At 46.8% G+C, this 25,024-nt stretch overlaps 1 protein-coding gene across 2 annotated transcripts in view; it reads right to left on the reverse strand.

The window, feature by feature from the left end:
- The window catches only part of ALDH18A1 (aldehyde dehydrogenase 18 family member A1), a 43,883-nt gene extending 19,764 nt beyond the window's left edge, over positions 1-24,119 (reverse strand). The window contains exons 1-8 of one of the 2 annotated variants that reach the window (XM_058671311.1): positions 23,888-24,119; positions 21,029-21,145; positions 8,476-8,690; positions 7,146-7,295; positions 6,952-7,056; positions 5,196-5,348; positions 4,668-4,758; positions 8-132 (exon numbers count right to left, since the gene is read on the reverse strand). In XM_058671311.1, the coding sequence (XP_058527294.1) occupies positions 8-132; positions 4,668-4,758; positions 5,196-5,348; positions 6,952-7,056; positions 7,146-7,295; positions 8,476-8,690; positions 21,029-21,116 (927 nt within the window). In that variant the 5' untranslated portion in view covers positions 21,117-21,145; positions 23,888-24,119. Of the gene's footprint in view, positions 1-7; positions 133-4,667; positions 4,759-5,189; positions 5,349-6,951; positions 7,057-7,145; positions 7,296-8,475; positions 8,691-21,028; positions 21,146-23,887 lie in introns of both variants that reach the window. The other variant, XM_058671309.1, reaches the window with a different exon arrangement.
- Positions 24,120-25,024: the final 905 nt, after the last annotated feature.

Raw genomic sequence — 25,024 nt, forward strand, 5'->3', positions numbered from 1 at the left:
TTCTTACCTTGGCTTCCATGCCACCCATTCCCACTCTAGACTTGGTTCCAAACGTCACAGACTGCTGATCTCCAGGATAAAATATATCAATGAGCTTCGCGTCATCCGACCCCGGTGGGCTGTCAAAGAGGCCTAGGCAATAGATAAGAGTCACCTTACTGCTGTGACAGAAGTGCATGTTCCCCAAGAAAGAGCTCCCCCTGCAGCTGCTAGCCATGCTGGGCTGTATTCATCTGGGTGGACTCTGCTACATTATCGCTTACTCTTGCTGGAGAAGAGAGAAAGGGATCTGTGCAAGTAACTCATATCCAAAACCAGCTCCAAGGTATTCACCTTAACACATTAATATTAAAATGATGAGCTTAGTAACTAAGCAATTCCCAAATCAGACCATGGCCTACCCTTGTCACAATGGATTAGCTGCAGAGTTGGCTGCAGGTTGTCCCCACCTCTGCCACTGCTACCTATGATGTTGCACCTTAAAGGCAGAATAGAAAAACAAGAGTGGCTATGAAAGGAAGAGTATAGCAGCCACATACTGTTTATTTACTACTATTGTTTGCAAACTGGGTGGACTGTTGAATCAGGTACTCATAAACAGGTACTCCCATAAAAGCTCCCCACTTTCTGACTGACTGGCTAAGGAGGTACAGCTGAATCAGCAGGGGAACTCACGCTCTGGGCAATCATTCTGAACTTATCACACAAAGCCACATGCCTTTTGTAACTGACATGAAACATTATGTGCAGACAGATCAGAAGGAAAAATCCTCACCACTTCACAGTGAACAAAAGCGAGCAGGAGCCTTGGAGGGGAATAGAGGGCAGTGAGAGGGGGTTCTGCGAAGGCAGAGTCCAATCAAGACCTAAGGGGGACACAGCCAGGGAAGCCCTGCCTGGGACCGGGAGCCAGCTGATGGACAGTTGAGGCGTTGACATTTTTGGTCTGGAATGATTGTTTTCCCTGCGGTTGTGACCTGGCTATCGCTCCCAATCTTTCATTAACAGTTGTGCTACACACATGACCTTCCTGGGGGAGGGGGGAAGTCAGTGTGCAGTAGAGAGAAATACAAGCCAAACCCAAGCAGCAACCACCAGGAGGTGAAGGTGACCTCTCTGCGTCAGGTCACCTCAGCCAGCACTCCACAGTTCTGCAGGGTATAGCGCTGGGAGATGACAGCTCACATAGGAGGCTGAGGCTGTTTGAGGTTCAATTAAGCCACCCCTTCCATAAGAATGTGTAGGGGTGCTTAGAATTCTGGGCCTCTGGCCATTCTATTACCCTTACAGCAGCCTACTGGGTGAATTTTTAAAATCCTAACATTGTTCTGAAGGTCAGCACTCAATAGAAAACTAGGCTAACCAGCAGTAAGAGAACAAACCTGCCAATGACCAAGTTGGCGTGTGAAGCTGCGTCTATATGGTATATATGCATCATATGCATCTAGCTCACACAGGGTTTTACATATCAATCTTGCAAACTCATATCCTTTGCCTTGCCAGGCAGTACAGAATGGAAACAGGGCTGTCCTTTACTTCAGCTGAATAGACTTAGATTTGAAACTGCTTTCTTGGCAAGAAATTGCTGTGTGACTTCAGATGTCCCACGTAACTGATTTAACCTTCATTTAGAATAGCTTCACTTGTACGCAGGGCTCACCAGCTTACTTTGCAGGACTGCTACACAGACTGAATACATGGACACTCATAAAGCACCTCTCACACTCTCTGTACAGAGATTCGGTAAGAGCCTGCTGATTAACCAAATGCCTTCCTCACAGTTATGTTAGCTATTCTGATGCTGAGACTTCAAAAGACAGTGGACATACACAGTACCTAGACTTCTTCTGGGTACTGCTATCTTTGAACTTCAATGTGGACAGAAAGCTAATTTTTCTGTATTTATCCTTGGCTCTGGTAAGCAGCCTTTGTCATTATGTCACACTGCTTTAGTGCAAACTTAAAATTCAGTGTCCATATTAACCTGCTGTGGGCGTAGACCATGCATCAAGCAGAGTTCCTACAATATCCTAGAAATGTATAACAGCATGTTGGGGATGCTGGAGGTTGGGCTTATTCAGGGCACAGCTACCACACACTGTATGGGCCAAAATGAAATGAGAAGAACCTGAGAAAGCAAGGAGACTGTAGAGTCTGAGTGGAGTTCACAGGGGCACTGAGGAAAGCAGAAGCAGAGAGGAATCAATAGCACACAAAGGTGTCAGGTTTCTGTAGAGGCATCAGGTGAGGTGTTAAACATGTGGCTTGAGATACCTGGATCCCATATCAGAGTGCTTGGGTTCGAGCGCTGGCTCTACCTTGGATCCCAGCTTCCCCTAAGGTGCACCCTGGGAGGTAGCTGCTGGTGGGTCAAGCACCTGGGGTCCCTGCCACCTAGGCTGAAACTCTGCACTGAGTTTCCAGCTCCTGGTCCCACTGTATTCCAATCCTGGCTATTGGCAGGGATCTGGAGAGTGGGGAGCGAATTGGTGAATGAAAGATTTCTCTTTCTCTTTCATGCAAAATGGAATTACAGGGAAGTCTGTTGGGTGGTCAAAATTTTGTTCTTAATTTCTATCTATTTCATTTTGTTTGAAAGGCAGACAGATCTCCAATGAACAATATAACAATAAAAAGTGTAAAATGTTAAAAAAAAAAAAAAAAAGAAAGGCAGACAGATCTTTCATCTGCTGATTGGCTACCCAAATGCTCACAACAACCAGGCTGGGCCAGGCTGAAGCCAGGATCCGAGAACTCTACCCAGGTCTCCCTGTGGATGGCAGGTAATTAACTCCTTGAGCTATTATCTTCCACCTCAAAGGGTGAGCATTAAAAGGAAGCTAGATGAGAAGTGGAGTAGTTAGTACTTGAACCAGACACTCAATATCGATGTAGACATCCCAAACGGCAACCTAACCCATTGTGCCAAATGCCTGCCCATTGGCCCCCCAAATTTTAATACTCATATATAGTTTTCTGCACTTGATCTTAGCTAAAATGCTGAGAAGCAATATACATAGCTTTCTGTAATACAGATTTTCCATGAAAATTTTCAATAGCCTTCATAAAAGAATATGGTAGCCAAGGCCTGGTGCGGTAGCCTAGTGGCTAAAATTCTCGCCATTCATGCACCAGGATTCCATATGGGCACCAGTTCATATCCTGGCTGCTCTACCTCTCTTCCATTTCCCTGATTGTGGCCTGGAAAGCAGTAGAGGATGGCCCAAAGCCTTAGAATCCTGCACCTGCATGGCCGACCCAGAAGAAGCTCCTGGCTTCAGACTGGCTCAGCTCTGGACTTTGCAGCCACTTGGGGAGTGAACCAGTGGATGGAAGATCTTTCTCTCTGTCTCTCCTTCTTTCTGAAAATCTGACTTCCCAATAAAAATAAATAAATCTTTATAAAAAAGAATTTGATAGCCATATGGCCTAGATTTTCTACAGTGGTGCCAATCGAAACAATTGGCCTTGATATTTGCATTAAAAACAAAGCAATAGATTGACATTGTGGCATGGCAGGTAAAATCATCACCTGCAATGCCAGCATCTCATATGGATATTCGTGTCCCGGATGTTCCACTTCTGATCTTGTTCCGATGATGGCCAAGGAAAAGAGGTGGAGGATGGCCCAGGTGCTTGGGCCCCTTGCTAGCTACATGGGAGGCTTTGCAGAAGCTCCTGGTTCCTGGCTTCAGCCTGGCCTAGCTCCAGCTGTTGCAACCAACTATGGAGGAAACCAATGGATAGAAGATCTTTTGGTTTCACTCTGTAACTGACTTTCAGACAAAGTGGTAAATGTTGGCAAGCATGTGGACACATTAGAACCCTCACCTACTGCTAGCGGGAATGTAAAATGATGTAGCTGCTTTGGAAAAGAGTCTGGTAGTTCTTAACATTTTGAAATAGTTACCCAGGACTCAGAATTCTACTCTTAGGTGAATTAAAACACGTATCCACACAAAAACTTGTACGTGAATGTTCATAGCAATATTACATGGAAGAGCCCAAATGTCTTTCAGATGATGAATGGACAAACAAAAGTGTTCAGAGTGAGATATTTTCTTGTCATTTTAAAAAAATGCAGTATTGATGCATGCATAGCATGCTATTCAAACATGCTAAATCAGACAAGTCAGCCCCAGAGGACTACATAATTCATGATTCCATTGATACAGAGAACAGGAAAAACTATCAAGGCAGGAAGCTGACTGGAAACTGCCTGTGGCTGGGAAGTTCGGGGAGAAGAATGGAGTGAGCATGAGGCTTCTTGTTGAAATGATAAAGATGTTCTACAGTTGATTATGGCTATGGTTGTACAACTGTATGAACATATGAAAAATCAATGAACTTCAAATCTTAAATAGTTGAATTGTACAGTATGTGAGTTATGTCTCAATAAAGGCATTAGAAACAAACAAAAAAAAGAAGCCAAACTGAAAGTACCTGGAAAACAACATTTCACCATTTGAACTGCATCTCTTATACTTGCCTACCCTCTGAGTCATAAAAACCGCTTGTCAGACCAGAGTTTAGAAAATAAGCACACAAATGCACACACACACAGAGAAAATGACCCACAGTAAAAAAATAAAAAAAAATCAGAAAGTCTCAGAGGGACAGTCATGTGCTCACACACGTACATAAAGGGAAAAAGCATTACTTTGTACCTTCTACATCTGAAAGAACAATCAAGAGGTCAGTTTTCATTTCCACGGCCAGACGTGCAGCCAAACTATCGTTATCTTTAACACTAATAACCTAGAATGCAAGTAAAAAACCCTGAGTGAGTGAGCTATGCAGTGCAAACACAGAGTCATGGAAGCACTCAGCAGTTCTTCAGCAGGTAAAACCAATGACCCCAAACATGTGGATGACAGCTCTCACTCAAGGCCCCTTCTGTCTGCAACACAATGTCTACAGGTAACCAACCCCTTCCCTAAACATGCAGCCTTCTACCTGCTGAAACATACAAGCCATGCTCACAGTACCACCTTACACCATGACAGCACCTCACCCTGTTGAATGAGGCTCCCTGACCTTAGAGCAGCTTATGTAGCCCCTGCTCCAACATGCCAGCCTCTCTCCCCATCGCCTCCCTGTGCCTATGCCGAGCTTGTGGTGTTAGTACATGCAGCACAGCGCGGTGTTAGTGTCTTCAGCATGCTCAACCTTAGGGATACTTCACCCACATTTACCCCCTGAAGATCGCTGTTGGGCTCGGCTGGGGGGACCACAGCATCGTTCGTGTTGACAATAGGAACGATGTTCATTCGGAGGAGCTCATGCAGTGTCCCATTGAGGTTCCGGCGCTTCTGCTCATCATGGAAATCCAAATTGGTCACCAAAATCTATAAAGATGGAATATGGAAAACACAGGAAGGAAGAACAGAATCAACTTCCACAGAATGGCACACAAGGAAGCCAAGAGGCGGGGAGCTCAACTTTAGACTTCTGAGATTCCACATACATCAGAAGGAGACAAACTTCTTTGGACATTTATCCAATTCTTTCAGAAATTAAATGAGTTATAATCACCTGGAAAACTCAGTAAAGAAGCTGAAGACTTCTTGTAAAATCCTTTAATTCTCAGAGAGCTACCAAAGTCTCATCTATTTACAAAAACTAAGAAAACTAATGTATCTAACTTCAGGAATAATAGAGGGGAACAGTGATTACCCGCTAATTACTCATATATCTCTACATCTGAGCATGATTTGAGGTTGGGCCATGAGAGCCACTTAAATGTTTGGTGTGTGAGTAAACGGATGGCTTACACTTCTTGGAAATAAGTATTAGGAAAAATGGAATCAGATTATATTATCAGCACTTTGACTTGGAAGCTGATCACTGCTAGAATTAACAAGTATTCTGTTTGAGAGATTATACTGCTAGTCCCATGCAGGTTTTGTTCCCAGGCTGTAAAAGACAGGACATCACATCGGCCAAGGGAAGGCATCAGCATAAGGAACTCCAAGGTAGAGCTGGCTATGGAGGCTGATAAGCAGTTCTGCTTTCCTGCACTAATCAGTGTTAGATAATGTTCAGCCAGAGACAAAAGTACATTGGGTTGATGGCAAGAAACTAAGTAATGGTGAACCCGGATTTCCATGAAATCCCTGTGGTGCTGAACCACGAGTGCTCTTGTAAGGCCTCAGCCAGGGACTGGCAGCAGCGACTGAGAACCACATGGCAGCCAAGCAGCAGCCCTAACGACACAGGACACATAGAGGAGGAAGACAGAGTTGTAACAGAGCCGAGGCAAAGACAGCACTCAATCACTTGACAGGAACCTTCTGCAGTCTGTCTGTGCCAGCTGCTGGAATGGAGAACAAAAAAACTGATGGTATCAGGGAAGATAAGCAAAGACCATGACCTCCTTCTTAGAAATATTTAGTTCTGCCAGAAACAGGACTGGTCAAAATGAACACACAGGCCCCGACAAACACTGGTTAAGGGTCACACAATGAAAGCAAACACATGGATACAGGAGGTCTAAAGGCCCTGGGAAAACACCTGTTGCTACAGAAGCTTCCTGAACAAGGGGATCTGACTGCAGAGGAAAGAGACGTGGCCCCCAAATAGGAAAAGTCCGTTTGGATAAGGGCAACCTGCTGAGCCAAAAATCAGCTTCCTGTCTGTGAAGAAAAAAATAAGTCACTGTGCTTGTTTAAGTCTTTAATTTCTAAACAACTTGTTAGAGAGCTTGAAATAACACTGATAATGGTCTTCTATCTACAATTACTAAAATGTATATTAATTTAGTAATTGCATGTATTTATATTCATATGGAACCGCACCTGAAGCCAAGGGGTGATGAAGTGAAGACACCTAACCTTTTCCATTGTCAGAAGTATTGGTGGCGATCTGACTCCAGCCCTGCTCCTAAGTCCCTAGCTGCTGAAGAACTCTCCTCACAGGTCCTACAGCAATTGGTGAACCCCCGCATCTCACCTGGGCAGCACAGATGCTGTATTGGGTGAACATGGCCTCATACAAAGCCATCAGGCCACTCTGCCCGGCAGCTGCACAGGCTCGTGCCTCCAAAACTGGAATTGCCTGCAAAATACCAATCAGTTACGGTGTGGTTAGGACCGAGGGAAGAGGATCTAAGGACCTGTCACATGGTGTGGAGAGACAGCACTCACCATCTCCTTCAGCTGGTTCTGCCCCGAGTGCAGGGCCTGCCGCACACTCTGAGACAGAAGGATCTCATGGCGCAGGCGCTGCTTGCCGAAGGCAACGGCTCCGCTGGTCACCAGCATCATCTCTCGGCCTTGGTTCTGCAGCACCGACACCTGCCATGCAGGAAGGACATTGTACAAGTCACTGTGCTGACTGTTAAATTCTGGCTTTATTCCACTGTGATCATAAGTTACACATCTTATAATCTTATGGCCTAGTATATGGTCTATCCTCAAGGATGTTCCACATGCTGATGAAAACGCATTCTGTGGCTATGGGATGGGGTAGTCTGTAAATGCCTGTTAGGTCCATTCGGTCTGTTGTTCAGATTAACTGCTGTTTCTGTTTTTCGGTCTGGCTGATTTGTATATTGACAGAAGTGGACTGTTGACATACCCCAAAATTACTGTTTATGTTTGCTTTTAAATCTATTAACATTTGTTTTGTAAAACCAGGTACTCTGGCATTAGGTGCATATACATTCGTGACAGCCATATCTTGTTTACTGAGCCCTTGATCATTATATAGTGACCTCTCTTAACAGTTTTTACCTGAAAATGTCTTGTTTTACATACACACACACACACACACACACACGTGTATATATATACACACACACAAATAATATACTGTAGAAGGACATTGTGATTCTAGAAGGTTGGTAAGCACAGGATTACAATTGAAAGGATAACATTTGTATGAGAACAACTGAATGGATACCACTTGTATAACTAAATGGATATATCTGTAAGAGAACAACTGAGTGGATAGCATTTGAATGAGAAGACTTGGTGGGATATATAAAACAAAAGAATTCCAAACAAGGGTATGGAAACGATTGATGGGTCCCTAGACAAGTTCAATGCCTCCCCCCTTATCGTATGTGTCCCTCAGTCTACAAAAGTCTGATACCACTAATAAACTTCATCTGTAGGCCATCAGTCAGTAGTCCATGCGTGTTATTATTGGCTCCGTGCACCAAGTAGACAGCAAACAATATACTATACAGATGGCTATCTGTTTATATCTACAGTGACTGTGTGTATCTACAGTGACTCCTGTTTGCTTTCAATTTCCTTTGGCATAGAGTATCTTTTCCCATTCTTTCACTTTCAATCCTCTCAGCTTTGACAATCCTTTATTCTTTTTCTAGCATCTATATTGTGAAAAAAAAAAAAAATTCAGATTGGGTTAAATCTATCACCCTCAAAGCAAGACTACTTTTAGAAGTTTAGAAGCCTGAACCAATGAACTGAAAGCTCCGTTTTACTTCAGCATAATTTTGGTAATTACCTGCTCAACAATAGAAGCCAGCCGCCCCAGTGCCAGGCCGCACTCATCCCCCCGGGTCACCACGGCACTGCCAAGCTTCACCACAATTCTCTTGGCATGTTTCAGCTCACTGCGGTGGGCAAAGGATTTTCCATGTGCTCGACTGAGAGGTACAGTGATAAAGGGGATGTTGCTCCAAGAACGAACATGTCTGACTGCTGAGGGCTGGACACGACCTGTAGTCCCCAAAGACAAACACAAGAAAAAAAATACACAATACAATGTTTAAATAAAGATGCATACACAAAACTAACCAGCTTAGCGACAAAAAACCCTTTATTATTAACTGTATGAAACCAGTCTATCAAAAGATCTATCTAGCACATTCCAATTCTTATTCCGTATGGCATTTACACCACACATACCCAAACACAGCTGATGAAGAATAAAAATGAAATAAACTTGCTTAAAGGTATGCTGATAAAATGTAACAAAAGCTTTAACCATTACATCGTTTGATCAGGTAATGCCATGTTCAGATCTTTAGGGAATAAATTGGAAGTGGGCAAAGAGAAGTATCAGAAGCCGGTTCACCAGTAAGTTATAGGAACCAGAGTAAATGGCTAGAGATTAGGGAAAAAGATAAATTTTCATTTTTAGAATTTTTACTAACTTAGGAAAATGTTCATGTTAATCTCATTTACATGTCTAAAGGGCTACAAAAAGATGAGCAAAATATAAAATATCTTTCCTGTGGCCAATGCTGTGGCAATCTGGATAAAGCTGCTGCTTGTGGCATAGGCAGAACATCTGGGTGTTCAAGCTGTAGCTGCCCCACCTCTGACCCATTTCCTTGCTAATGTGCAGATGGTTTCCCTCCTTGAGTCTCTGTACCCACATGGAACACCTGGAAGAAACTCCTGGTTCCTGGCTTCAGATGGGCCCAGCTCTGTCAGTTAGTCATGTGGGAAGTGAACCAGCAGATGGAAGATCTCTATCCTCTCTATAGCTCTGTCTTTCCAACAAAAATAAATCTTTCTTAAAGATTTATTTATTTTTATTGGAAAATAGATTCACAGGGAGGAGAGAAGAAAGACCTGTTCGCTGGTCCACTCCCTAAGTGGCTGCAATGGCTGAGCCAATCCAAAGGCAGAAGCCAGGAGCTTCTTTTGGGTCTCCCACATTGTGAGCGCAGGTTCTCAAGGCTTTGGACTTTCTTTACTGGTTTCTCAGGCTGCAGACAGGTAGTTGGTTGGGAAGTGGAGCAGCTGAAACAAGAACTGGCACCTATATGGGATCCCAGCAGGTGCAAAGCAAGGAGTTAGCCACTGAACCACCAATGCCGGGCCCATAAATATTTTTTTTCAAAGATTTATTTATTATTATCATAAAGTCAGATATACACAGAGGAGGAGAGATAGAGAAGAAAATCTTCCATCCAATGATTCACTCCCCAAGTGGCTGCAACAACTGGAGCTGAACTGATCTGAAGTCAGGAGCCAGAAATCTCTGGGTCTCCCATGCAGGTGCAGGGTCCCAAGGCTTTGGGCCGTCCTCGACTGCTTTCCCAGGCCACAGGCAGACAGCTGGATGGGAAGTGAGGCAACAAGGCGAGGACTCTGGCCACTAGGCTACCATACTGGTTCCCCCCTCCTTTTTAAAGCAAAATAATTTATCTACTGATTGCCATTTTTTAATGATTTTTTTTTTATTGCAAAGTCATATATACAGAGGAGAGGAGAGACAGAGAGGAAGATCTTCCATGCGATGATTCACTCCCCAATTGACCGCAACGGCTGGAGCCAAACTAATCCAAAGCCAGGAACAAGGAACCTCCTCCAGGTCTCCCACATTGGTGCAGGGTCCCAAGGCTTTGAGCCATCCTTGACTGCTTTCCCACTCCACAAGCAAGGAGATGGATGGGAAGTGGAGCTGCCAGTACTAGAACCGGTGCCCATATGAGATCCCGGCGGATTCAAGGCGAGGACTTAAGCCACTAGGCCACAGTGCTGGGCCCTACTGATGGCATTTTAAGGTGATTTTTTTTAAAACATCTTCTCTGTTCTTTCTTAATTTTCCCAAATTTATATGATAAAACTGCAGTGTTTTATAATCGAAGAAAAACATGTGCTTCTAAAGACACTACAGCCCTACAAAAAGAGATTAGCAAAGACATTAAGGAAAAAGTTAACTGTTAATAACAACAACAAAATAAGTCACTACCTGACATGGAGGCATGAATTAAAATGTCTGGAGTGAGGGTAAAAGAAGATATTCTCAAGGGAAGAAATGTTGGAACTACATATTTTCTTTCCTTTTGGATACCTCCCCTGAGCAATTCTTCCCTATTTTTTTTTTAAAGATTTATTTATTTTTATTACAAAGTCAGATATATAGAGAGGAGGAGAGACAGACAGCAAGATCTTCTGTCCGATGATTCACTCCCCAAGAGACCACAATGGCCGGTGCTGTGCCGATCCTAAGTCAGGAACCTGGAACCTCCTCCGGGTCTTCCATGCAGGTGCAGGGTTCCAAAGCTTTGGCTCGTCCTTGATTGCTTTCCCAGGCCACAAGCAGGGAGCTGGATGGGAAGTGGAGCAGCCGGGATTAGAACCGGCGCCCATATGGGATCCTGGGGCGTTCAAGGTGAGGACTTTAGCTGCTAGGCCACGCTGCCCGGCCCCTTCCCTCTTTTTCTTACAATACAATGAAAGATTTCAAGGTGGAAAGAAAAAATTATTCACCAAAGATGTGAATTATATCTACATAAGGCCAAATGCCACAACCGTAAGAGCTGAAGGTAAGATATGAGGTCCGCCGTACTGTCACACACCCAACCCCCAGGCTGTCTGTCATCCGTCCTCACAAATGATCAGATCCCCAGGGTTTCAGCTGGGCACGCTGCTGCCAATCAGACCACAGGTCCCAGCTTTCATTTCCCAGCACTCAGCTGACACGACCACATGACTAACTCCTCCTTACAGGGATACCCGTGAAAAGCAAAGGCTGGGTTTCCAGGAACTTCTTTACAATGAGGCATGCTTCCTTGTTCCCTTCAGTGGCCCTGCTGCAAGGAACAAGAACAAGAAGGCTGGAGCTCAAACAGGCCACAGGGCTTCCGCCTTCCACGTGACAGACCTGGATGGAGTTCCTGCTTCATGGCTCCAGTCCCTGGCCTGGTGCTGCTGCAGGCATCCGAAGAGTAAACCAGTGCGTGGGAGTGCTCTGTGTCCCTGTCTCACAAATAAATCCTCATCTTCTTCTTCATCAATGTTGGACTGCAAAAAACCGCATCAGGGGCAGTGAAGCCTAAAGCAAGGAGTGTGGTCCCTGAGGATTTCTCAGAGCTATTCCAGCAGCCCCGGACTGGCCACCTTCCTGCTAGGGCGCCAGCCTTCAGGAGAGAGAGACAGCATTTCTATCCCTTCTGGGCCATGACTGTGTTTCTGTCTCACACACACACACACACACACACACACACACACACACTCTTACCTGCCTCAGGGGAACAAAGCTAAACAGAGAGGCCTAGGTGTGTTTGTGGTGGTGGGTAGGTGGGTGGATGGGGCGATGCTGTTGGTTGATGGGAAGGGACTCTGACAGTAAGCAGCAAAACAAGATGCACAAAAGGTCCTCAGCAGGACTAAACTTCAGGCAACTTCCCCCCACGGGTCCTCAGTGGCATCAGAGAGAAATGACAGATATTTGAATGGGTTGCTGGAACAATCAATCCAGTCACCTTCGGGCAGGCATGGTTTTCATAACCCTGCTATTACAGAGTAACTAACTTCACTAGATTCACTGTGGTCCAGGTGTTATTTATATATTTCCTGCACCTGCTGCCTCTGTTTCTTGGCTACTGGTCCCCTCCCCTAACCACAATCTGGCTTCTATTCCTTTTTTCCATCCTGTGTCAATGGCAGGGGAGGCAGGCAGAAGCTCTCTTGGACAGGAAGAGCACGGTGTGTTATCCCTTCTTGCCTTCTTTACACACAAATCTTGGCAGAAAAACAAAACAAAACAAAAACACAAGTTTTTGAAAAAGCAGTCATGGGTTCTTTTTAAATAACCATCTTATCTAAGTGGCTATTGTTTCCTGTCTGTGCAAATACACACCAGGCTTGCTGGTTTGAGGGGCAAAGCTGCTTAGAGGCCACTGAGCGGGACAGAGCTGGGGCTTGGCACCCTGGGAGGACCTTCCCTTCTTGCCGGGAGAGTCCTAGCGACTGCAGGACCGCAGGCCTGCTTGTTGTCGGGCACAGGTTCTCTCCCTCACTAGGTGAATCAACAGTCTTCAGGGCTATTACTACATGCAGGACATTCAGTGAAGTCCACACTGCCCAATTGTAGACCCGATGGACAGATGCTGGCAGAGGGAGAGACTGACTCCATGGGGCTTGCACCTAGGCTTACGAAAGGCTGTTCACAGATCTCAGAATGACCCCAATAGCACCTATCCCTTAGGTGGCTCTCAGTGATCAGGGCTGTGGACCACATTTCTGTCCTTTCCATAGGCATGTCCTGTCTTGGGAGGGTGGGGCAGCCCGAGAGGGCACCTCAGGGACACAGGAAGAGGCAAGCATGACAGTCCAAGTGATCAAGTAGCAAAAGCCAACCACAGCCCAAGAGTCACTCTGGCTGTGAGCAGCTGCATCACAGTAGTTGACAAGGACTGACAAGCTTCATGAGGAGGTCATACCTACCAACAAGTAGGTACCAACTAGGTCAAGTCCTGGGAGGTCTGGCCTACAGTAGAGCTTTGGGGCTTTCTGAATTTCTTAATGACCAATGCCTTTGACTCTCACATTGACCCTGACTTTCTTAGGGTATTTTGTTTCAACGGTTTATTTATTTTGAGGACCCGGTGCAGTAGCCTAGATGGCTAAAGTCCTCGCCTTGCACATGCCAGGGATCCCATAAGGGCGCCAGTTTGTGTCCTAGTGGGCCTGCTTCCCATCCAGCTCCCTGCTTGTGGCCTGGGAAAGCAGTCAAGGACGGCCTAAAGCCTTGGGACCCTGCACTCGCATGGGAGACCCAGAAGAAGCTCCAGGCTCCTGGCTTCAGATCAGCTCAGCTTTAGCTGTTGTGGCCACTTGGGGAGTGAATCATTGGACAAAAGATCCTGTCTCTCCTCTCTGTATATCTGACTTTACAATAAAAATAAATACATTTTAAAAAAAGGATTTTATTTATTTGAAAGGCAGTTAGAGAGAGAGAAGAGAGAGATCAACTTTTTATCCACAGGCTCACTCCCCAAATGGCTGTGATGGTCAGAACTGGGTCAGGCTTACACCAGGAGCCTGGAACTGCATCAGAATACTCACATGGGTGCCGGGGCCAACCACCTACCTGCACCATCCTTTGCCAATTCTCTAGGCACATTAGCAGGGAGATGCATTGGGAGCAAAGTGGCCAGGATTCAAACAGGCACTTAAAGTTGGTGGCTGGACCTGCTGTGCCACAAAGCCACCCCTTTGGGGGGTATTTTAAATGTTCTACAGTATGCTGTACTTGTCAGGGTTCATACTGAGGACTGAAAAAGTCTTGATGGTTAGGAAAACTCAAGGCTTCTCAAGTATTCCTTTCTCAACTTTTTCTTCAGATTTTTATTTAAAGCGCAGAGTCACAGAGAGGAGAGAGAGAGAGATCGTCCATCTCTAGTTTGCTCCCAAAATGGCCATAAAGGTTGGAGAAGAGTCAGCCCAAAGCCAGAAGCTAAGAGCTTCTTCTGAGTCTCCCACATGGGTACAGAGTCCTAAGGACTTGAGCCACTCTCTGCTGCCTTCCTAGGCTATACACAAAGAGCTGGATCAGAAGTGGAGCAGCTGGGACTCAAGCTGATGCCAACATTGCAGGCAGAGACTCAGCCTATTATTCTAAGGAACTTTTATAAACTAAGTCCCTAGGAAAACCCTTGTAGGCGGGGGGGAGATAATGAGTTTCATGACAGCACACAGGTGCCTGCATGGTGTGCTGGGTTTCACTTCCCTGTCACAAGTGCCACCGTACAGATGATACTCCAAGGGACAAGCAGCAGGGTCCTCATCTCAGCAGTCATTGAGGCTGTTTCAAGCCTGAACAAGAAAGGACAATGACGCCGAGTTCTCCCTCTCTTCCTGGCCTTCCATCTCCATCTGTGTCTGCTGCCAAGTCTTCTCACTTTGCCTTTCTTTTTTCTACTCTTCTGTTCACCACATTCCATGAACACAAGACACAGGCTCCAGAAAAAGTCTGGATACAAAAATGTAAAAATTGGCCCGGCGGCGTGGCCTAGCGGCTGGGGTCCTCACCTTGGGCGCCCCGGGATCCCATATGGGCGCCGGTTCTAATCCTGGCAGCTCCACTTCCCATCCAGCTCCCTGCTTGTGGCCTGGGAAGGCAGTCGAGGATGGCCCAAAGCTTTGGGACCCCGCACCCGCGTGCGAGACCCGGAAGAGGTTCCAGCTTCCCGGCATCGGATCGGCACGTACCGGCCCGTTGCAGCTCGCTTGGGGAGTGAAACATCGGATGGAGGATCTTCCTCTCTGTCTCTCCTCCTTTCTGTATATCCAGCTTTCCAATAATAATAAAAAATCTAAAAAAAAAAAAAAGTAAAAATCTAGATGCCACATCAGAAAGTACTTTCTGTGAATGAGGAAAATAATATACCAACACTAGAAGTACTACTAGTGACACTTACCATGAATGCAGAGGCAGAAACTGCCAGAGGGTTAAGGTATAGGCTCTGGAGCCTGGCTGCCTGAGCTGGAACTTCAGATCCTCCACCTACCTGCCATTATTGTGCCTATCACAGCAGGTGATCATGGGGGATGACACGGGTCAACGCACAAACAAGTACTGGTACCAAGCAGACATTCAACAAGCGTCATTATAAAGCGTCAACCATCATTTTCATCTGACCTCAATTCTCCTGAATTAAGCCTCATGTGCTAGGTATTACTATTAGTTGTCACTATTAATTCTTGTTTTTTTAAAAAAATTTATTTTTTATTAAAACACAGATATGCAGCGAGGAGGAGAGACAGAGAGGAAGATCTTTCATCCACTGGTTCACTCCCCAAGTGGCTGCAATGGCCAGTGTTGAGCTGATCTGAAACCAGCAGCCTGGAGCTTTTTCCTGGTCTCCTATGTGGGTGCAGGGTCCCAAGGCTTTAGGCCGTCCTCGATTGCTTTCCCAGGCCAGAAGCAGGAAGCTGGACGGGAAGTAGGGTCACTGGGATTAGAACTGGTACCAAGGACAATGGGACCCAGAGAAACTGAGTAATTCACCAATATTATGAGATTACAAAATCGGATAAGATACTTGGATGCTGCTCCCAGCAATGGGGGGAGTTTCCAAACCCTTGGATCTGTGACTTGATTTGAGTGCAACAATGTAAGCAGAATACTGTATGAATCCTGACCCTACCTCTTAGGAGCCCCTGCAGTTTTCATGCTTGCTCTTTTGGAAACCCTGAAGTTGTGTAAAGCCAAGGAAAGCCTGCTGGGGGCAGGAGGCCAGAGGGAACAATGGCAGTCCTCCCAGTGGAGGGCCCCTGTTGCCCAGAATTCAGCCCTGAGTCAATCTGACAGCTGACACAGACACAGATTCACTGTAAGTGAGCCCCGTCCAAAACCTGGCTCACAGATAGCTGTCCTTTCAGACCACTAAGTTATTTAATTAGTAGGCAGCAGAGTTAGTTTCCAAACCCAAGGTACCCAGGCTCTGGATCTTGACCTTCCAGCCTTTTGCTTACATTGTTCTTTAAATTAATGGAAAATAGATTTTTCTGGGTGGTGATAACAATAATTAGATAGGCACAGCAGGTAAGTCAGCCTACAGAGAGGCTTGAAGATAGACATTGCTAAGAACTCAGTGAATCAAGGAGTTGGCCAACTCAAAATGCCATGAACAGCTCTCCAACAAGTGGAGCAACTGATGATAGGCAAAAGAATGAACCTATATCTACTTTATAAAGAATTAAAAATACGTCACAGTTAAGTGGAAAAGAAGAAACTACAAAACAGAATCAAACATGTCGCTGTCCCGCAGCGATGGGCTTGGTGCAAGGAGCCGATAATAACACAGTCAAAAGCCGTAGTTTATTAGTAGCATCAGACTTTATACACTGAGGGCCATATAGGATAAGGGAGGAAGTATTGAACTTATCAACAAAACCATCAATGCTTTTGTTTGGAACTCTTTTGTCTTGTATATTGCACCAGGTGTTCTCATATACATACTCTCCACTTAGCTGTTCTTATGCAAATGATATCCAATAAGGTATACAAAAGGTAGCCATTTGGTTGTTCTCCCCCAAATATTATCCAACCAACTGTAATCCTGTGCTCACTGACCTTCTAGGGTCACAATGTCCTCCTATACAAACATACAGAACCTTCAGGGATTAGGGCTGTACAAAAAGCTCTTAGACTTGATTCTAAAAGTATACACTAAAAACCAATCAACTAGGGCCCATTACCATGGCTCAGTGGCTAGCTCTTTGTCTTGCATGTGCCAGGATCCCATACAGGAGCCAGTTCATATCCTGGCTGCTCCATTTCCCATCCAGCTCCCTGCTTGCGTCCTAGGAAAGCAGTTGAGGATGGCCCAAAGCCTTAGAACCCTGCATCCACATGGGAGACCAGAAAAGAGCTCCTGGTTCTTGGTTTCAGATTGACTCAGCTCCAGTCATTGCGGCTACCTGGGCAGTGAACCAACAGATGGAAGATCCTTCTCTGTATCTCCGTCTCCCTGTAAATCTGACTTTTGAATAAAAAAAAAATAAATCTTAAAAAAGAGAGAACACAATGATAAGCCCACATATTAGGAGAAAATATTTGCAAATAATATAACCAGACAAGGGACTAGTATTTACAAGATGTGAAGAATCCTTAAACTTCAAAAGTAGAAAACACCAGCAGTTACAAACGAGTAAAAATCATGAGCAGACATTTCACCAAAGAGGATATATACAGATGGCAAACAGGTGCACAGGATGAAGTTCTACATTATTAGCTCTGATGGAAAAGCAAGCTAAAGTCACAATGCAGGGGACAGCACTGTGGCACGGAGTGCTAGTTTAAGTCCCAGCTTTTAATCCATTTCCTGTGAATCAGCCTGGGAAGGCAGAGGAAGATGGCCTAAGTACTCGGGCCCCTGTCCCCACCAGGACAACCTGGCTGGAGTACCTGGCTCCTGGTTTCAGCATGACTTAAACCTGGTTGTTACAGCCATTTTGGGGAATAAACTAATGATGGAAGCTCTCTCTCTCCTCTTGTTTTCTTTTCAAATATACAAATAAATATTCTTTAGAGTCACAACAGGGCCTGGCGTGGTAGCCTAGCGGCTAAAATCCTTGCCTTGCATGTGCCAGGATCTCTTATGGGCACCAGCAGTCCAGCTTCCCATCCAGCTCCCTGCTTGTGGCCTGGGAAAGCAGTAGAGGATGGCCTTAGGATCCTGCACCTGTGTGGGAGTCCTGGAAGGGCTCCTGGCTCCTGGCTTCGGATTGGCTCAGCTTTGGCCGTTGCAGCCACCTGGGGAGAGAGTCAGCAGATGGAAGATCTTCCTCTATGTCTCTCCTCTTCTCTGTATATCTGACTTTCCAATAAAAATAAAAATAAAGCTTAAAAAAAAAGAGTTACAAGGTAAGTCACCAAATAGCTGTCAGACTTAAAAGAAATCTGAACTGAATGGGTAAGCAACATGTGGCATGATTTCATATTGGAATATTGCTTAGCAAGGAAAAGGAACTCAGCAGAAGGCGTGTCAGTTAAGCCCCATGTCTCACATCAGAATAGCTGGGTTTGATTCTGACTCTGTTTCCTCATTCCAGCTTCCTGCTAATGCAGACACTGGGAAAAAGCAATAACGGCTTAAGTAATTGGGTTCCTGTCAACCACGTGAGAGACATGGATTGAGTTCCCAGCACCTGGCTTTGGCCAAGCCCAGCTCCAGCTATTGCAGGCATCTTGGGAAATGAACCAGAAGTTGGAAGCTCTACTTCTATTTCTTTCTGCTTCTTAAAAAAAATCTTTAAAATAAATAGAATTCTAAAAAAGAATTAAGTACCTAGATGAGTCTTAAAAGCATCATGCTAAATTATAAAAAAGCCATGAAAGATCACATATTATAGGATTCCATTTATGTGAAACATCCAGAACAGGTAAATCCAGAGAAACAGAAAGCAGATTTGTGGTTGCCGGGGGCGTGGGGAGAGAGGGGCCTGGAAAGTGACTGCTAATGAGTGGGGAATTTCTTTTGAGGGTGATGCAAATGTTCTGAAACACTTGCATCAGTGATGGATGCACTATGTTAAAAATGCCTGAACTGTACACTTTGGAATGGTGAACCATCAGACCTATAAATTTTGATCCCGTAAGAAACTGTTGTAAAAAAAAAAAAAAGAAACCTGAGCGTACAGCATCAAACACTGGTGAAGATGCAGAGGAAGCAGAGCATCCCACACTGCTGGAGGGAATAGAAAGTGGAACAGTCACCTTACAAAAATATTTTAAAAGATCTATTAACTTTTATTGGAAAGGCAGATACACAGAGAGGAGGAGAGACAAAGAGGAAGACCTTCCATTTGCAGATTCACTCTAAAGTGGCCGCAATGGCTGATGCCAAGCCAATCTGAAGCCAGGAGCCAGGAACCTCTTCCGGGTCTCCCACTCAGGTTCAGGGTCCCAAGGTTTTGGGTCGTCCTCGACTGCCTTCTCAGGACAAAAGCAGGGAGCTGGATGGGGAAGTAGAGCAGCTGGGACATGAACTGGTACCCGTAGGGGATCCCAGTAAATGCAAGGTGAGGACTTTAACCACTATGCTACAGTGCCAGACCCTCAAAAATAATTTCCTACAGAAATTATGCGGTTATCCCCTGACTGAACAACCGCACTCTGAAGTATTCATCCCAGAAAGCTGAAAACTGTTTATAAAAAGCTGTGTGTTTGAAAGTTTAGTCTTGGGCCCAGTGGCGTGGCCTAGCGGCTAAAGTCCTTGCCTTGTACGCCCCAGGATCCCAAATGGACGCCGGTTCTAATCCCGGCAGCTCCACTTCCCATCCAGCTCCCTGCTTGTGGCCTGGGAAAGCAGTTGGGGACGGCCCAATGCATTGGGACCCTGCACCTGTGTGGGAGACCCGGAAAGAAGTTCCTGGTTCCTGGAATCGGATCGGCACAGCACCGGCTGTTGCACTCACGTGGGGAGTGAATCATCGGACGGAAGATCTTCTCTGTCTCTCCTCCTCTCTGTACATCTGACTTTGTAATAAAAATAAATAAATCTTAAAAAAAAAAACTTTAGTCTTATTCACAGTAGCCAACAAATGAACCAAAGCCCAGACGTGCTTCATCGGGCGAGTAGTTATACTGACAGGGTCATCCCACATTAAGTAGTACCCAGTAATAAAAAGGAACCAGATGGCAACACACAGCATTTTAAATGAATCTTTGGAGAAGTAGGCAGAATTAAAGTCACATAGTGTATGATTCATGTATTTAACACTGTTGGAAGGATAAAATGATAAGATGAAATGATAAAAATGAAGAACTGGTTACTGTAGCTAGGACAGGGAAGAGGGGATGGACGTAGAAGCAAAGCATGAAAGAGACTGGGTTGATGTGGACGCTCTGTGTCCTGATTCTATCCGTGACAATGGCCCTGACACAGCTTGTGAAACCATAAGAACATAAGAAGGTATCTCTCTGTATGAATTCACTGCAAGTGAATTTTTATTAAAAGTGAACACCTAATTACAAAAACAATAATAAACAATAATTAAACATAGTCTGTGAAAATTGGAGGATGGGGGAAAGACTGGAGAATACCTTGTTGACAAATATTTCAGCAGAAGGCTGCCTCCTGCTTTTGTCCAATTCTACTAACACACATTTAAAAAAACATCTTTTTTTATTTACTTGAGAGACAGAGAAAAAGAGCTCTCATTCAGTCCCCCATGCCTACAATGGCCGGAACTGAATCCCAGAGCCATGTCTGCACTTCGGCTCTCCCGAGCGGGTGGCAGGGACCCGAAGACTGAGCCATCTGTGCTGGCTTCCAGGGTCTGAAACGGAGCAAAGAGCTGGAGCTGAGACTCCAATCCAGGTACTCTGATGTGGAATATGAGAGTCTTAACTGTGGAGCTAACTGCCCACCCTGGCAAACTGAGCCCGCTTTAAAACCTTGCTGAGGGCCCAGTGCAGTAGCTTAGTGGCTAAAGTCTTTGCCTTGCATGTGCCAGGATTCCATGTGGGAGCTGGCTCACATCCTGGCTGCCCTGCTTCCCATCCAGCTCCCTGCTTGTGGCCTGGGAAAGCAGTAGAGGACGGCCAAAGCCTTGGGACCCTGCATCCATGTGGGAGACCCAGAAGAGGCTCCTGGCTGTGGATTGGCGCAGCTCCAGCTGTTGCAACCTCTTGGGGAGTGAATCAGTGAATGGCAGATCTTTCTCTCTGTCTCTCCTCCTCTCTGTATATCTGACTTTCCAATAACAATAAATACATCTTCAAAGAAAGAAAGAAAGAAAGAAAAATCTCCTGAAATACACACACCATCGAAGTTCCCCCATCCTTACGTTCCTATGGTACTTACGAGATCTGGAAACAGCTGTAGACTGGACCCAGGGCAGAAGATGTTGGTTGAAGGGCTTGAACCCAGAGCGATAAACTTGACTCAACATGCTGAGACGAGGTCACTGGTTAAAATTATCTGCAAAATGTATTTTAAAGAAGCAAATCAGGAAAAATCTGAGGCAGTTCATTTTCTTTTCCTCCACTGTCAAATGATCCTGCGCACATCCCACTGAGGATGAAGCCATGGCTAAGAAACATGATGGCTCTAGGTATTTTCCCACTCTGGGTCAAACCTGAGGTTTTAGGCAAAGAAAAGATCATTTGATTTCACAACCCTGTAGGGGGCTCCTTGCCATATTTACTCTGAGAACAATTTATAACTGTAATCGTACGGCTAAAATCATACTGTAAAAGAAGAAATGCAGAAAGCCAGGAATGGCATGCGCTACTCCAAAAGGCAGAGAAACGGGAGACGAGCAGCACAGGCAGGGAGTATCGCTGTAAAACACGTGGCAGCAGGCATGCAAAACTTGGTAGGCAGTGGAAAGTGCAGCGATGCCTCTGCTGAGGGCAGCTTCTGCACATTACTTGAGGATGCTCCAAGCCTACAGTCTGTGTTTGTGGTTTGTTATATAAATTCCTCCAGTACTGACCGCTATACAATTACTTACAAGTGGATTCTTCAGCATACCTAGAGAAGAGCCAGCGACTAAGGTGAGCAAACAGTAACATTAAGTCTAGTGCTGGAGCCCAGCTCCAGCCAAGTTCGGAACAAGAAGGGTGTTTGGAGTAGGCATAGAGAGAAAAGAAATGGACCACTACGATTTCATGATGATAATGGACAATGCGGGAAAGATGTCAGCTTTATTTATACAGAAGCAGACAAGCTCTGGCATAGACTTTTTACCTCACAGTTAAGTGGGTGTTTCTAAGGATAATTCTGCCCTTTGTTTCACCTTAAAGCAGGATGTTATCCATCCTGACCCTGTGGCCAGGAAGTTCTCAATAGACAGCGCATTATCAATCAGTAACACATTCCCACTACAATCCTCATTCTACAATTTAATCTTGAATCAGTTAGGGGAGGAAATGCATCACAGAAGCAGGGACCTAAAGACTGAGGATGGTCAATGGGGGCAGCAGAGCCAGAGACAGCAGGAATAGCAAAAGGCCCTTTTGCAACATCAACTTCCAAGCTCACACTGATAGTAAAAACCAACCCTGCAAGGGCACACAATGCCTACAGAGATAACAGAATTCTCAGTGGGGTGGTCGGGTGTCCTGCAAAGGGAGGTGGAACTGCCTTCAGGTGGTTGCAGACATCTGTGGGCCCTGTCACGCAGCGGGAAATTCCTCGTGGCCTTGCCTGCAGGGGAACAGTTCTCCACACACCTTTCTGTCATCCACAGCCACTGCTCGGACCCCAGCATTCTAGTTTCACCTCCTCCATGAAATTTTGTCTGGCAACTGCAACCTTTCAGGTCAGACATGGTCCTACAGGTCAGCTTTTAACTAGCTCACTCCCCACTGACAGCATGGCAAACAGGAAGGGGAAAACAGACTCTGGAGTGGGATCAACTTGGGTTTTGGCTTTACCCTTGCTAGCCATGTGTCTTAAAGAGGGCTACTTAATTTTAGCCTTAGTTTCCTCACTTGGTAATCAGGGATACCAGCAGTAAAGTCTTTGTGCGATTACTGTGAGAATTAAATGAGATAATGCATCAAAAGTGCTTGGGCAGAACCGACGCTGGATTCGAGTCAGTCAGTCTCCTCCTTTGCTATTTATTTCCTTCAGGACACAGTACTCACGCCCATCCTCCCAAGGCTATAATCACAAGATGGGTATACTCACATGCGTAGCTAGCCACTGTTCACAGGTCGCTTATCTAAGCAAGTCCTAAGCACTTAAGGTTCACTACAAGGTAGGCTGATGCAGAGCTGAGCCGAGGGAGCTCTCCTCCTTCCGTCCCTCTTGGCCATGAGAGCTCCAGAGGTGCACACCACTGTCCCAGGGCACCAGACGGTGGGCCCCGCCAGTTTATTACCCTCAAACACAGGGTGGCCGATCCCCAGGAGCAAAGGGTGTGTGTGTGTGTGTGTGTGTGTGTGTGTGCACGCGTGTCTAGACGGAGTATCATCAGCTGCAGCAAGTTGCCCTGTTTGGACTGGACAGGGGCCTCCCCACCCCTTCTGAGCAGAAGGTTCTTATCTTCTTGAGTTAGCCAGACGGCTGAACTTTGCTCAGTCCCAGAAAACCCCCAGGAACACGCTCAGCACATGGGCTCATCAATCTAGAGCTCTGGGAAGGCTCGTCCTCACTACCTGGGAGCCCAAGGGGCACTGACTGACCTGAGCAGGAGGAGGAGCTGTGCTGGAGGTGGGCACTGTAGATGCCCACGATGCACAGAAAGGAACCTTCTATCACATGCCATATACCACACTGCAAAAGGTGGTCACAGCCAAGTCCCCAGCTACGAAGAAGTCTGGCTTTCAGGAGGATGAGTCGATGCCCAACAACCGCCCAGCGGCCGGTTACAAAGCGGCGTGCACAGGTACCACCTCCACCGCGAGGGCAGGTGCGCAGGCTGCAGGCTGCTTCCAGGCCGAGGAGCAGCCTGCGGAGTCTGAGGAGGCCCAGTCGCTCTCCAGGATGTCCCCAGGGGCCGCCAGCGAGGTCGGGACTCACAGGTCTCCGCAGACCGCACGGCAGCGCGCCTGGGCGCTGCCTCACGGCCCTGGAGGCCAGCACCCACGCCCACCGAGGGCCTCTGCCCGCGCCCCCTCAGCCCCTCTGTGGAAGGCAGCCGGGCGCTCGTCAGCCTTCACGGAGACGCCAACACCGGCGCCTCGCCCTCCCTCCCGGCTGCTCGCCGCGTACCTGCCTCGCAGCCGCCGCCCCCGGCCCAGCAGCCCGACCCTCTGTCCAAGCCGGGCTGGTTCTGGCGCCAGCTCACTCGCCTCTCTCTTCCGTCTACGTCCCGCACGAAGGCGTTGCGTCAGCCACGACAGAGTAAATCCGGGCCGCCAAGCCTCCGTTGTTGACGTGGGGGCGAGGGGCCGGTCTGGGGCAGCGCTGCGCCAACGGCGTAGGCGCCTTCCCAGAATCCGCGCCGCGCCTCCACGTGGCGGGTCCCGCCCTCAGGACTCGGGGAGGCGGGGCTGGAGGCGCCGGAGAGCATCCGCGTCGGCACAGGGGGGCCTGGGGTCTTGGAGGGTGTCTAGGAGCCGGCCCTCCCCCGCGGAGCTCGAGCTTTCCGGGGAGGCAGGAAAGGAGCCTGACTCCCCCCGGGCAGACCTCCAAAGTCAGCGTGTTGGACCGGTCCACAACACCCCTCCTCCCTGCCAACTGGCTAGATGGTTTTCCCCGTAGTCATTTGGAATCTTCCCCCATCCCCCCAATCCTAGTCCTGAGCTTCTTCAGCCCAGGCGACAGTGAGGACGTTGCCTTCTAAAATGTATTTCGTGACAGTTGGAATTATTCCAAAGCTGAATGCAGATCTAGCCTTTCATCTAGTTCATGAAAGCCCAGAGAACTCTGCATGAACTTGTAGGGCTGCGCAGCAGGCGGGGGATGGGCATAGGCAGTACTGGATTTGGACGCAGGGGACAAGAGTTGTCCTTCTGTGTCCCTGAGGACGCTCTCCAGCCTGTGTATTCACGCCCCCCACTCATTAGCCATTGGCTCCTGCACTAGTCCGAATGCATCGCCCCAAACTCATGTACTGGAAACTGACTCCTCCAGGCAACAGCGTCCGGATTCATGCTGCTGGAAGAGGACTTGTGCCTGCCAATTGGCCTTTCTCTGGAGGACACCCGGCTTGTTCTCTGCATTCTACCAAGGTGGGGATGAAGGAGGAAAGTCATCACCAGATGCCCAGGCCTCCATCTTTGACTTCCTGGCTTCCAAAACTGTGAGAAATAAATTTCTGTAAGTCACTCAGTCTGTGATGTTCTGCTCTGGCACATGCTGTGGCTGACAGCTGGGTGTGAAGGAAGCCATCATCCTCTCCCTGGC

This window comes from Ochotona princeps, chromosome 13 (genome assembly GCF_030435755.1).
Source record: "Ochotona princeps isolate mOchPri1 chromosome 13, mOchPri1.hap1, whole genome shotgun sequence".
Lineage (NCBI taxonomy): Eukaryota > Metazoa > Chordata > Mammalia > Lagomorpha > Ochotonidae > Ochotona > Ochotona princeps.